Source organism: Adelges cooleyi, unplaced genomic scaffold, assembly GCF_023614345.1.
Source record: "Adelges cooleyi isolate 19-005CV unplaced genomic scaffold, UGA_ACOO_1.1 ACOO_flye_CR_arks_rails_tigmint_CR_PRNA_574, whole genome shotgun sequence".
Lineage (NCBI taxonomy): Eukaryota > Metazoa > Arthropoda > Insecta > Hemiptera > Adelgidae > Adelges > Adelges cooleyi.
The window spans coordinates 15,414,094-15,429,472 of NW_026096268.1; the positions used below are offsets into that span (position 1 = coordinate 15,414,094).

The 15,379-nt window shown below is 28.6% G+C and overlaps 1 protein-coding gene across 4 annotated transcripts in view; it reads right to left on the reverse strand.

Moving 5' to 3' along the window:
* The window catches only part of LOC126843830 (protein sickie), an 85,679-nt gene that overhangs the window by 40,435 nt on the left and 29,865 nt on the right, over positions 1 to 15,379 (reverse strand). For 3 of the 4 annotated variants that reach the window (XM_050581644.1, XM_050581641.1, XM_050581643.1), the window contains exons 2-5: positions 14,947 to 15,044; positions 13,347 to 13,474; positions 11,192 to 11,309; positions 10,409 to 10,461 (exon numbers count right to left, since the gene is read on the reverse strand). In XM_050581644.1, the coding sequence (XP_050437601.1) occupies positions 10,409 to 10,461; positions 11,192 to 11,309; positions 13,347 to 13,436 (261 nt within the window). In that variant the 5' untranslated portion in view covers positions 13,437 to 13,474; positions 14,947 to 15,044. Of the gene's footprint in view, positions 1 to 5,378; positions 5,603 to 10,408; positions 10,462 to 11,191; positions 11,310 to 13,346; positions 13,475 to 14,946; positions 15,045 to 15,379 lie in introns of those variants that run through there. The other variant, XM_050581645.1, reaches the window with a different exon arrangement.

Here is a 15,379-nt window from a genome sequence, read left to right on the forward strand (position 1 = left end):
GAACTTGATATTTCACAAATAGCGGATAAAAAAACCTATGTGTATAATAATATGTAGGTATACTATTTTTCTATTAAAAAACCAGCTAATATGTGCAAGCGGTAATAAAAGATAAGCATAATTATTATTGAATATTTCAGTCGAACTGAAAAGTTATTAATGTTTTTATTGATAAAATTAGTTTAGTAGCTATAAATTCTTACTGTTTATTATTTAAATAACATAAAAATTCTTTAAAAAAACATTTTCGTTTAAGCTCAAATTCAATATTGTTATTAACTTATAAAAACGTGTGGACTAATTTGTGTTGTAAGTGTATGTTTTTTTTTTTCATTTTTTTAAGATTGTGATTTAATTTTGAGTGCAGTTAATATTTAAAACGCTCTCGTCTATTGAAATAGTAGTCTTCAATTATTAGACTTTTTTTACAGTATGGACATTTTTCATTAAATGTAGAATAATTGAATAACACAAACGAAGCCAGCGAACAGCTATTGTTTCCATGCGAGCACTCATCACCATCGAAATGACCATTGGCCATTGAAACAACAATTTAATGATCATTTTTCCTACAGTGGTCTCACACAGGACCATGTTTTATCTTATTTTGCGATCGGCCAACTAAATATCTATTATATCATCAGATGACTAATTCGATCCACCGAGACCACAAAATGGCCTTGATTTCAGTTTTCTCGTTTCATTGTATTATATTATAGTATAGTCAGTTTTTCATATTATTATGCGTCAGTGTAAATCTTTATGCCACAATCTTTATACAAGTGAACGCTTCACGCTTAAAAAAAAAAATTACATCAATGCCCTTATAAAACGACAACAAACTTAACGCGTCAGTTTTCAATAACAATAATAATAATAATAAAAAAATTCTACTTAAATCCCTTAAAAACATGTTGACCGCAAGTATCCACGACGATGTAGGTACATATAATAAAATTGTTTTTTATATTGATGGAAACACATAAATTACATTAACTTTTGACATTTTTAATATGTTCTGCTACGACGCACACAAAACAATATAAGGGTTTTGTATAATATTATTATTATTAAACAAGTACCGTCTCTCCAATGTTATAGAAACAATAGCCATTGAAGTTTAACTACAGCTACCGAATAGTATGGCAATTAAAAATTAACCACATGCCCCGAGTGTTTTTAGGCAATTATAATTGTATATACCTCAGAACACATTCAAAAGTCTCGAAGAATAATAAGATATTGTTAGACAATAAGCTTTATAATAAGGGTGAATTAGTTTATATACCTCATGCTCTAGGCTTAGGTTTGTATATTTATTTTTAATAATAGTGCTTGACAGTGGCAGAGTGGCTAGTTTGAAAATGGGAAATTTCTCATAATCGAAATTTGCCTTTTCAATTTGAAAAAAAATATTGACAACAAATATCACCAACTTTTTAAAGTTTAAAAAACTTAAGTTTTAATTGGACCTGTTCCATAAAATGAAATTAATAGTTTAACACACACACACACATATGTGTAAACTGTACATATATAGTACCTATGTGTACATAGTACATGAGTTTGCCCATATAATAAAGAATTCATAACTTCTATGCCAAACAAAAACTAAGTTTTTTTTTTGTAAAGAATAAGTTTGTATATATGTACAATACATACATCCTTTGTGATTAACAAACTCTACAGGCTACACTAATGGCTAAAAAATATCTATGTATAGTAAGACTTCAAAGACCACCAGCCGCATATTATATTTTAAATGAATTTTTTTTTTCAAAGGAGTGAACAGGTAGCTTATAATTTGCTTTTATGCATTTTTTTTTATTATAATAAAAGGAAAAGTAATTACACGTGCAGTTAGATATTAAAATTTGTAGTAGTATGAAAAAAGTGTAAATACTAAATTCACAGAATATAAAAAGTGAATATATATTCAGCAATGGTTAAAGAACTATACAATTTTTTTTTAATGTTGACTTTTTCAAAAAACATTTTTTTTATGTAAATCTTAATATGACATGACTTGAAACAACATTAAGCGAACATTTTCTTAATTATTCTCATCAAATTAATCAATTATTTTTATATTGGTTACAAAAATATAATAATTAACTAACATAAATCAAATTCATTACCTTCTGTCATTATATATTTTTATCAAAGGCTAATTAAGTAGGTATATATGTTTTTGTATCAAACACAGTACACAAAATTAAAATGAACTCTACTTTGTTTATAATTACTAATTTTTTACCCATCGTCACTTATGTATTAATTATCAAAGGGTCTATACTATAATGTGTACCAATTCAAAAACCTTTTGCTGCTAAAATTAAAGGCATTCAATTTTTTTTACTAATCAGATGTTATCATCATTCATGTATTGTAATATATGTCATGAAAGTATTTTTTCCGATACCTTATTTGTTGGAGAAATATTCACACACTTATTCAGTCAACGACCTTCTGTGCATGACTATATATTTTGAGGCTATAGGTCACTGGACCAACGCTAAACAATGACCAATACGTGACATTAATATTTTATTTATATTCAAAATTACCTCAGAACCAATGGAGTACGAAAACTATTAAAAGTAAACAAATTTGATTTCAGGCCTATTTTATATCGTTGTTAACACATAGCCTAACGAGTAACCTGTATTTTATTGTTTATTATTAATTACTTAAAATTAAAATATATATATATATATATATTACAGGTCTCCACGCTAACCTGTTGAAGTATATAAAAATGAGTGCAAGAAATGAATTCTACATAGCAAGTGTAATATTATGTATTAAATATTGGTAAATAATATAGTATTTACCTACCAATATTGCCAAACTGTTTTTAAATAATTTGTTGACAGTAAATCAAATAATGTTAACAACATAAATATTTCAGTAATACTTAAGAAATATTGCAAATAAAACATTTATTTGTTTTTATTTTTTGAACCTTAAATAAATAGTTATTATAAATATTATTTTTATTTATTTATCATGCTCTCCATTAAATCTTAAAAAAATATTAATTTATCTAAATTCTAACTAACTTGGGAATTTGGTATTCAAATAAAAAATAATAATTTTAAAAAAATGAGATAGTTTAAATACCTAGTTTATTATTTATAACTAAATTTTTATATTTCGACTGTTTCAAACATTCTTTTATTTAAATACAATTATTTGGTTAAAATTGAAAATGTATGTATAATGTTTTTTATTTAATACGTTTAAATTCTTAAAAATTATTATTTGGATATATTTTATTCAAATAAAACACAATTTTATTTATTATTTGAGTTTTTATTAAAATAAATTTTTATTAAAATATAAAAAGTTATCTAAAAATTGATTTCTAAGTCACTACATTTAAAATGGTGTTTTTCTTCTAGTCAAAGCATTAATGGGTTATTACTCTGTTAGCCTGTTACACTTGAACGATTACATTTGAACCAATTACAGATAATAAACAATCATTATTATCATTTTAAAGAGTATATTATTGTTATCATTTATTATCGGCTAATAATATTATTACAACTTTTGTTTCGAGGACCATCCGGGCAATTTGGGTTTATTTTGAAAGTTATATTTCAATTATAACGGATATACACGAATACCGTTACACACCGGACGTCTTCGTGCATGATTTTCATATTAGCCAATATTGTTTTCTCATTGCGCGATGGCAGGTATTATACTGGTACAGGTAGGTACTTTGCACGCAAGTACAAGATTCTCTCCTTTTTTTTTTTAAATTTTTTTTTTCGTGGTATAAGAAAAAAATATATTCAGACTACAATGATGTAGACCGCAGAAAATGCCAAGGTTGTCCGTGACTAAATTGACAATAGTAATTATTATTATCATTGCTCTGTCTACGTCCATCGGTCAAGATGAAGTCACACAGCGGTTCTCTCTCGTGGGAAACGTGACAATTTATGCTATTTGGCAACTTAGATGTTTAGGTTGGTCCTTTTGTGTATTATAACTACATAACTTACATAATATTGTTATTATTGTTGAACAAAACCGAATAGCAACTAGTGTAAAAATAAAGTGATTAAAATAGAGTGTAATTAATTACTGTACTACGGTACGCGTACAGTAATCTCATTATAGCTGTATTGCTATTGATAAATGTAGGTATAATATAGTATATAATAATTATGCATTCAATAGCCATATAGCTATTATGATTATTTTACGCGTACCGCAGTAGTAGTATAGTACAGTAATTAATTACATACTATGATATTATATATTTTAATTAAAAAAAAAAAAATGTTGCGGTATTACTTAATATTGTTTTAACGACCATTAATCAATTTTACAATTGTCTGTTTCTATATAGTATTTAAAATATGATAAAATCATTGTTTACTCAACTCTATTTTTCTCTATTTTATTGTAAGGGGTTTTTTATGAATTAACTAATTTATGCACCCGTTCATTAATTTTCTATTTTTTATCACTAATTGTTTTTTACAATTATGCAAAATATTTATTTTGCACAATGTTCAATTTTAACCAATGTACGATAAAACATTTTGTTTATTAGTTTCTAATAAAAGTTATATAGATATAACGCTTAAAAAATATCTTAATATGTTTCAATGGTACTACTTACTAAGCTATTATGCTATTATGCATCTATTGTGCAAATATATTCATTTTCAATGCTATCTATTAAAAGTCATCGTTTAAACAAAATTTTAATTTTAAACGATATGTAAAAGGACCAATCTCATATTGAGCAATTTTTGACAAACAAACATTCAATTTTTTTTTAAACTCCATAAAAGCATTTAAGTTGGTTATTTAGTTATGATTTTTTTTTTAGGAATTGTGAACGACAATTTTCAATATAGACTAAGACCCAATTGAAGGGGTGGATAAAGGTTTTAGCTGAATTTTTTTGTAATATAATAGTTTAAAGTGTTAGCATATAATATTACACAATATAGTAAAGTATTATGACGGTTGAATGTGTGTTGAGCTTAAAAAATTAAAGAAGTTCCATGCATTTGAATATATATTTTAATATATATAGACTAAAATGTTGCCTCCTAAATGTATATATCCGTTTTTGAACTTTTTAAACACCCTGTATATTGTATTATATAGATGCATACTTTTGGAATAGCCAAATAATAAACTTAATTTTTTTAAAAATAATTTTCTTAAATTGTCAAAATTGAAATAAATTTCTTATAAACAATCTATGTCTATAATATAAATTTAATTTATAATATTATTAGTATATTAATGTCTATTAACATTTACGAGTTCAACCAAAAATCTAAACTATACAGTATTTTTTTGTATATTAAATTATTTAAAAAAAAATTGTACATTTAACTCACTAGTCGCGATTTTTCATAATGTAATCCAATGTATGTCCGCGCACACTTTTAGCACAATAATTAAAATTTTAATTAAAAAAAAAATAATAAATACACTAATATCGTTCACCGAGTGTGATTTGAAATTTTTTTTTAAATACAGTTATATTTTATACACATAAATTTGTTTTTAAATTAAATTTTTTTCACATTGGGAACGGCGGCAAACCGGTCTATCCGCTGGTACAGTTCGTAGCAAACTGTTTCTCCGACACGCTGCACTGCGAACCGACAACGGCGGCACGGTATACCTACCTAATCCTATTGTAGCACCCACTATTATTATTATTACTATTATTGTTTTTTTTTTTAACAGTTTTTTTGTTCGTGCCGTCCACTTGCCGGGACCGCAACGACACCGGACACAACAGGTACACACACACAAACATGACTTTTACAATAATTTATGGAACCATTTATTATGATTATTATTAAAAAAAAAACTTCTATGTAAAACAAAAGCAATTGGTTTTTTCCAAGTGGATTGCGCTCCGGAGACATTAAAGAGATTGACGTTTACAAAAAAAAACACTATACGTTTTGAACGACAAACACGAGCGAGACACGATAAACAACACAAAATAATAATAATAATATATAAAACGTTTAACGTTTAACTTTTAAGATAAATATACATATTGTATATGTGACGCAAGCAGTAGGACTAAAGTCAGTCTGCTTAGTTGCAATATAAAAAATACTGTTGAATATATAACGGTGATAAGATATCAATGGTAACAGTATCTTGAAAACACAAATATATATTATAATAAACTAGATAGCTAATAAAGCACATGCCGCCGATAGAGGTAATTGAAGTTACCATTTTCCGCCATTTTTGTGGGAATTAGTACGTTATCACATGATGAAGTTAAGTTGATAACACAGAATCACAGATATATATATTATTTTATACACGCATATATCCCACAAAAATATTATATATATGTCTGTGCTTGAAAAAAAACAAAAATATTTTAAGATAGGGGTAAATACTATTTTTATCATATAGAGCACCAATCGCTTAACAATGTGGACTTTTTTTTCTTTTGTGTGGCCAAACTGGTTTTAGTCCTACTATTTACTTCACTATCGCATACAAGCTAGTATAATATGTAAGTTCAACTCTTTTTATTATTACCCTATGATACACACCCAAACATATTTAAATAGAGTACTTCCAGATTGTTGGGTAAGTAATAATAATTAATTAAATATAATATATAATACGACGAGGATTAATGACCATACGATAACCGCGATCGGCGCGTCCTTTGACCCAAGGTAACCCAAGGTTAATTTTCATCGATCTGGATCTGTAAGAGATTATATTTTATATTTTTAAACAATTTTTTTATCTATCAATCCTCGACCGTAATAGGTTCGAACCGAATGGACACAAAACGGTAGCAATCCGCCGTGGTAAGAATTCAATTGTACGGACGTGACTTTTCACAAAACACAATCGTCAAACCTCGAATATAATAATATTATTGTGTACTCGTGGGAACAGGTCGTAGGATTCTCTACACAAGGCACGGCTAATATAGCAGACACCTATTTAGTTTGTATGATCACACGCCGCTAATGCATACGCACGTTTTGCAAAAAATAATAATAATAAACACAGCCGAACCGACAAAGCCGTTAAGGTGGTAATACTGATTGTCATCGCTTTAAGTTTGCCGCACCTGCCAATAAATTGTTTGATTTATCAATGGGTTCGTTATGGTCTTAATCTTAATTTAAAACGACAACTTTAATGTACTTTTATCGATACAGTAATTTAATTATAATTTAATTATTATACACTAATAATTATATATGAGTAATAAGTACTAATATACTTTACTAGACTAGTTCCAACGTTTTTCACTATTTTTCTTATTATTTATTCTTATTGGTCGGCTATTGTCTGTCCTATTTTGCTTGTAGTAGTCACAGTTTCAAAATTTCGTTAGCACTTAAGATACAATAAACAATATACGACGGTTTTTTTGGATACTGTAATTGAGTAAGTTTTTTAAAAAGTAAATATATTTAGTGTAGTAGGAAACACGGATTTGAAATAACTAATAAAAATATAGTTTTAAGAGATAAAAAAACCTAACCGTGTACAATATTGTTTTGTATACGTTTGTAAAATTTGTATAAGAGGTTCTCGCCTCATCTGCTAGTTTTTTTTACATGGCTAGGCAAAGTGAATTTTTTTGGCTGAACTAAAAAGCACAGTAATTTATTCATCAAGATTTTGCAAGGCTCTGGAAAAACCACAGTCGATGGGACTTTTCTAACAGACTAGCATAGCGTCTTTTTTCATTAGGTATAATTACTCTACAAAAGGCTTAAGGGAGCCGTGCAATGGCTTTAGTCCTAAACCTGGACTTTTTCCCCCATAAAATTTAATAATAGATGTTAATGACTACTAAAAATTAAACGTTTGTTTTCAGATTTTTGATTTAAAGGGCTACTATATATTCGAGTATATGTAAATGATTTCTAATTTAACAACATTTTGGTGGCACACACAAAACAATATTACGACTTACATGCTTTTTTGAGACACTTATTAAGTAGTTAAGAAAATGGATTTTAAAAAGTTTAATAGAAATTTAAAATAGAAGGGAGGCTTGTTATTATTGACGCACATAAATATTGTATTCTTCTTAGTGTTATATTAATCCTTAGTTTGTTGCAGCTTTCTTAGGGTTTATGTTTAGCTAAGTTTATCCAGATCCTTATGCTTGGTCATACCCTATATCTTCTTATCTATTCCGGTTGGGTAACACTTTGCCATTATATTGTCTGTATTAAAAAATATCCTCCAATCCATATCTGTATAACTATTTATATATAAAGTGATACAACTAACGTAAGACACTCATTTTCTCTGTAAATATGAATATTTTGATAATTTTTTTCCCCCTAAACTCTTAGGTACATATTTTACTACATTTTTTAATATTTTGAAAATTTTTATCACCAATCCTTATAAGCCAAAACGGGGGATTTTTGGTTTTTTTAAAACCATGAACAACATATGTTTTTAATTACATAAATTACAACCTTATGCTTGGTCATACCCTATATCTTCTTATCTATTCCGGTTGGGTAACACTTTGCCATTATATTGTCGGGTTTTTATTTTTTGTATTTTGTCCCATCTAATATCTCTTTTACCGTTATACCACTGTGTACCAATGTGTGTTACTGGTTGCGTGTCGACTCCTTATTTTGACGTCACGGTATCTTGGGCGACAAAGGCGCAGTCGTGTGGCTTTCTTTCTGGGCCGAAATAGGGTATCCTGTTGCAGGCGTGAGTACGTTATACCAAGCTATACAGTGGAGCTATCTCCACCGTGTGTATTTGTTTCATTGGAGGTCATGAGGCGGCGGCGGGTCGTTAATCGAACGCACACATATATATAGGTTTAAGATATTATTATTATATGTACATCTACTTGACTCTCTTCCCGTTTGACCTTCAAAATGGCGCCCAGCAGAAGTGTACATCGGTGTGTGGTGTATTCATCCGCGTGTGTGTGTATATTGCCCGGGGCAGTGGCCATAAACAAAACGAACCGAGGGGTTATCTGGGTCAGGCCCGATCTGTGCAAGTAGCTGTGAAACTGGTTCCTCGGCGGCGGCGGCGGCATCAGTCAGCTGACCGAGGAGACTTAAGTATGCTATATATGAATATGTAGTACTAGGTACATAGTATAGCATATACTTAAGCTACAATCTATATGTATATTGTACCTATACGTCTTACAATGGTACCACGTGGAAAGAGGTGCATTAATTCCACCAAACACTTGGAAAGTTTTTTTTTACAATATGTAGGCTAGAAACCTGAGTGATTTACCAACTTATTGTCCAGTCAATATTTTTTTTTTTTTAATTAATTACATTTTTGTAGAGTTTCTGTCATGGAATAACCGAAATTTTCAAATAATTAGGTACCACCCAAAATTTCAAAATTGAGAGTCTCCCAGTATTATAAAAACCGTTATCACCCTGTAAAAGGTGCCCACCCTAAAAATATCCTCCAATCCATATCTGTATCCATATCCATATCTGTTTAACTATTTATATACAAGATGATCCAACTAACGTAAGACACTCATTTTCTCTGAAAATATTTGAGAATTTTTTTTTCCCTAAACTTTAGGTACATATTTTACTACATTTTTCAATATTTTCAAAATTTTTATCACCAATCCTTATATGCCAAAAAGGGGGATTTTTTAAATGGCAACATATGTTTTTAATTACATAAATTTGTAGACAAAAAATTAAAAATTATGTTAGCATTTGAATTATGAATTATTTGTTCATTTGTTATGATTTTACAAAGATTTGATTTTTTGACTGTATTTCTTAACATTTTCAATCGTTACTACATAGAAGAGTAGTTTTATTACATTGCATAAAAATAATTTTACGTGTTACCGTACTCTGAATCATAATCATATCTAATAAATAACCTGTAATCTATGTAATCTGTAGATAAGAACCGTTTGTCTATCATTATTTCAAAATATTTTATAGTGACTTCCTAGTTGTTAGAATGTTATCGCCAATTGGACATTGCGAACATAAATATGAAATTTATGTGCTACCGGTTTTGGAAACCGAAGAAATATGATAATTATTAAGAGGAAATGTAGTATATTTACAAAGTTATAGCTAATAAACAGATAAGTGAAAATGAAAAATTCAAACGCTAACATATTTTTAAAAATTTTTGTCTACAAATTTATGTAACTAAAAACATATGTTGCCATTTAAAAAAACCGAAAATCCTCCTTTTTGGCTTGTAAGGATTGGTGATAAAAATTTTCAAGTTATTGAAAAATGTAGTAAAATATGTACTTAAAAGTTTAGGGGAAAAAAATTCTCAAAATATTTATATTTTCAGAGAAAATGAGTGTCTTACGTTAGTTGGATCACCCTGTATGTATATACAGATTGAAGCAATGCACACTTACCATTTGTAAATGAGTCCTGGGTTTTCTGTTGACGTCGGGCAACCGGTGATTGCCTGAAAACAACGATCAGTATTACAAAATATAATATAGAAGAAGGTTGTTATATAATTATTATTATTATCAGTGTCGTAAAACCAAAGTGATAAAATTAGAAAAAAATAAAACGTCTCAATCATTCCGACCACCGTCGAAAAGTACATTTAAGACTCATGTGTGCACATAAAATGTAAAAAAAAAAACTTGTTTCCAGAAGAATATTATAACATTTTATGTGGGTTTTTTTTAGAGTTTTATATTATATTAAATAAACATATATATGTATACATAAAACAATTTAATAATTTACAACTTAAGTGTCATAAAAATCTATGTACAGTGTACACGTTTTGTATACTATAAAGTGTAGTTGAAATGTTTAATTTATATAAATATTATATATTCTACATGTTTTATTCGTTGAATTACATACCTACCTACCTCATAGTTTTTTTTTTATTTCTGTTAAGTAATAAAAATATATAAATAATAATAACGACATTCAATAGTTCGGAACCGTAGTACACATTTTATTGATATCAAGCTATAATTTATTATTTTATAGATTTTTATATGGTTGATGAAATTTATGTCAATTTATTATTATGGTGAGAATTGAAAACAAATTATTTGAACACTTATTTATTTGACTATTTTTTTAATAGATTTTTTTTTTTTTGAAGCTCTAGTACAGTGTTTAAGATTATTATTATATTAATGGTTAAAATATCACACAAATTTACTTACATATAGTTTCTACAAGGTCAGATAGTAGCACACCATCAGCTAAGTCTTGTTGCAAATCTTTGATGTTTCTTTTCGACTTTGCTTTGTCCAAATAATGGTTCGCCCAATCGGTATATACCTTCATAAGTGTACAACAAATACAAGTTAATAACATTTTTATAAGTTCAAATAAATTGTGGTCAATAAACGTATATTGTATAATATTTCCACACTTTTTAGTTACAAGGAACGTTGTTGGGCAAATTTGAATGGAAAAACCAGACAAACGAATCAAATTAGTTTTATAACGAACGAATAAAAATTTAAATTTGTTGTGTTTGTTGATCAATATTGAAATAATATTCTTTATCCATAAATACATATTAATTTAAATAATTATGTTATTCAAACCATAAAATTTAAATATTTTATTATTCAGAAATAAAAATGCAATGGGAATAAAGTGAATCACTAATTGAATAATAATTGTTTTTAACGATCACACCGTTTATTTTTAATATACAATTTAAGAAATAGTTGTTATCGTACATGGTTTATTGAACTGAATAAACATTAAATTAAAGAAACTTGTAATAATACTCACAATTGGCGGGGCTTTTAACAAACAAAGAATACATATTTTTACTTGCAAAAATAAAAGCAAATAAAATTGTTACTGAATAGTTTTAGTAATTAAAAACCAATTGAAATAAACTGTTATCAAACTGATAACAATCAATTGTTTTCTGAATAATGCCCAAAGGCGAAAGTCACATATACATTTGTATTTGTATATAAACCGAAATTGTCACAAAAGCTGTGTTGGTTTATACAATCAATATTTAAATCTCAATGTATATTTTGTCACCTCGTCTATAAAAAATCGGATTATGTTTTCAGGTAATCGGAATAGGATTTTATGAGCCGATATGCAAAAAAAAAAACCGGATAGTGGCCAATAAAGCTGTGTTTACATATTTTATAATGATGGACTTCTGATAAAAGGGTTGTACGATTGTAATTAACATAATTATTGCGGGCAAGCATCAGGTGTCCGAGAACGGAAAAGATTTATGAGATAATTATTAATTTTTATTACCTAGAGAGCCCGAAGAATCCCCCAGCGTTGTTGTTTTAATTGGGCAAAAGGGATACACCGGAAAAGTGAATTTCAGCAAAAGCCTTAATTATATGAAGACCGTTTCTCGGTGTTTTAGGTTATAAATAATGCAAGTTTACCGCCATAATTAATGCCGGAATGAGACCGTTAATCGCTGCCAGTGAAACGCTATACCTACCTACACTAAACCGGGCTTCACCCAACTCGGTAAAAGTCTGGCTCCAGCAAAAACAAAAGTTGTGAAAACTAATTATTAGTAATAATAACAGTTATTCGAGAATCAAATGAGTTTAAACGAACACATTAACTATCCAATTGCGAGGTAAGCCAGTATTTTAACAAAACTGTTCAACAAAAAAACACACCTCCAATAAAAATATTGAAATTTTACTATCAAAATGGCCATGTGATACGACATGTGTACAACATACAACACGAAATCAATACACATCTTTTCTCTGTAGAATAAATAATTAAATAAGAATGACTTTATAGATTTATACCATTTTATTATTATTTCACACTATTAATATGAACACATTGAAGCATTTTTAGTTGCCTATCCGATGACGCCCGTTAATCAATATAAAATATGTAGTACAATGTACAAGTTAACAATAACCGAAACTAAGCAAATAAACCCAGTGTGTTGTTTTTGTTCAAGCCCAGTAAAAAAATTGGTATTACATAATATTGGTTTTATTGGGCATACTAAAAAAAAACAGAGTAATTGCCAGCTTTGCGAAAATAAGTAAAAGTTATCATCTGTCCAAAAGATTTACTGTCATTATAACGAAAATGTTTAGTAAGTACTTATCTGTATTTTCGTTATTTCCTAATGGTGTTAAATTTAATTTCTCAAAATTAATCCAGTTGGTCTGGACTCGGTTGCGTAGGGTGGTATTGAAGATTTATTGGCTAAAAAGGGTTAATTTTTTTCTACAGTTTTGGAAAAATAATTTATGTCCCGGGGTTCATTCATTAGCACCGTAACGAAAATAATAGCCGACCGGGAAAATCCAAATTATTTCCATGGTGTATAATATTCATAATTACCTTAATTATTTGGGCGTACTGTTGGTGAGGATTTTGTACTGTACCGTCATTTCGGACTCCCGTCCGGGACACTCTGATACATCCCGACATTGACTCGGCAAAATATTTCTTTTGTCGAGCTCATTCAACTGAAATATAAAATTTAAAAATTAGATTTTTAGTTAATCGCCAACCGCTATTATATTTTCAACATTTTTTTTAAAAAAACCCCGCTTCCGAATTTTAACGTACGACGCCATTAATGGGGCGCGATACCCTCTATTTATCAAAGAGTAGGGTATAGGCAATTTTTTTTGCAAAATCTTATTTCAAAGCTTAAATTGTAACGCGCAATTATTAGATAAGTAATAATTCTTTTAACATTAATGTTTTTTTTGGGCTGGATACACATTTTTTTTGTCTGGCCGATTTTCATAACGCTTTATATTGACACGGATAAGAGATAAGAGATAAGGGATATGAGATAAGAGATAAGACAAGAGATAAGAGATTAGAATAATATAACTCCCACCAAAAAATATTTTCCTTGCAGAGGAAAAATATCAAGTATTTTTTTAGGCAGTTAAGTTATTTTTCGAATTGTTGCAGCATCTTTGTCAGCGATATTAAATATTTTTTTCTTCTTAACATAGTTTTCTAATTCCAAAAACAGGGCTTACCGAGTGGTTTTAGAGTAAAAAAATCTTTTTATAAAAGTTGTAGGTGAGAACTCTTTTTATGTTTTGTTGGAAACCAATTTTCGATAGTTGGTTTAGAGATATGGAACAATATGGAATAAAGAAAGAGCATATTTTTAATGTCAAACTTATTTCTAATTTTTAAAATCTAATTTCAACAACACATAGTTCTCGTCTTTCAAACAATTTATAATTTATATCCCTGCGTGCATTGTAGGTAGACTTCATACCATTGGAAATACAAAAGTTCTATTTTGGGTATAACACGGAACTACTCTCCAGGCAACATTATATTTTTAGACATGAATCATGATTTGAAAAAATCTTATTATCACTAAAAAATGTACCCATTGTTTAAATATGCATTTTTAATGAATGCTTTATCGTTGATAATATAGCATGATACTGTGGACCATTCATTAGAGTGAAAATATGTCAAAATATGTGAGCTGTTATTTTTTTTGACTATTTATTCAAATATGTATTTTGAAATACTGGTAAAATTTGCATTGACCATTAGACAATCGGATAATCCGAAAATCCTCAAGTTAATAGTCATTGCAGGTATTTTTTTTTCTTTTTTATGTACATAATATATCTATCTACAATTTTTTTATACATAACACTAATTATTACAGCTAATATTATTGTACCTACAGTTAAAGGCGGTTTTTTTTACGTGAGTTATATTGTACCCATTAGGCGGTTTGGCCGTCATTAAAAATAAAAAAAGTAAACCAAACAATGTTTACTATTATTACACTTTATAGTGTTGAACTCTGAAATAGTGGAGTTTTTTTACAGCGGTATTAAATCACGTCCCGGAGGAGTTCATTCATACGTTGTGAGTAAAAAAAAAAACAAAAATGACGAATCGTGTAACGCTTTAAAAATATACCCAAGACCATGTGGCCGAGCCTTACCGAAAAGAAAATATGTTATTATATCGGTTGGTTTTCTATGGACCGTGTCCAAGTAATCTCCTTTAATACGTTGGCCATTGGGCGATCGGCACGTGTTCCTGGAACAAAACAAACACACGTTAAATGACTCACTGTTGTACATTATTTAACGGTAATATTGTTAGATCATCATGTAACTTGCTAGCTTGTAAGTCGCTACAATAGTATAGATTATGATAATTATTTTAGCCTTGTTTCAAATTTTGATTTGATCGGGTTGACCAATTATTATTTACACAGAGTTTAACTCGTTTTTAACTGGAATTAAAATAAATTATAAACCATTTTTTAAATTTTATCTGATGTTAAAAATGTCCTTAATTACGAGTTAAATCACAGCTGTCATTTATCGCTGTGTAAAAATATGTATGTGTAGTTAAATTTTGTTATCAAT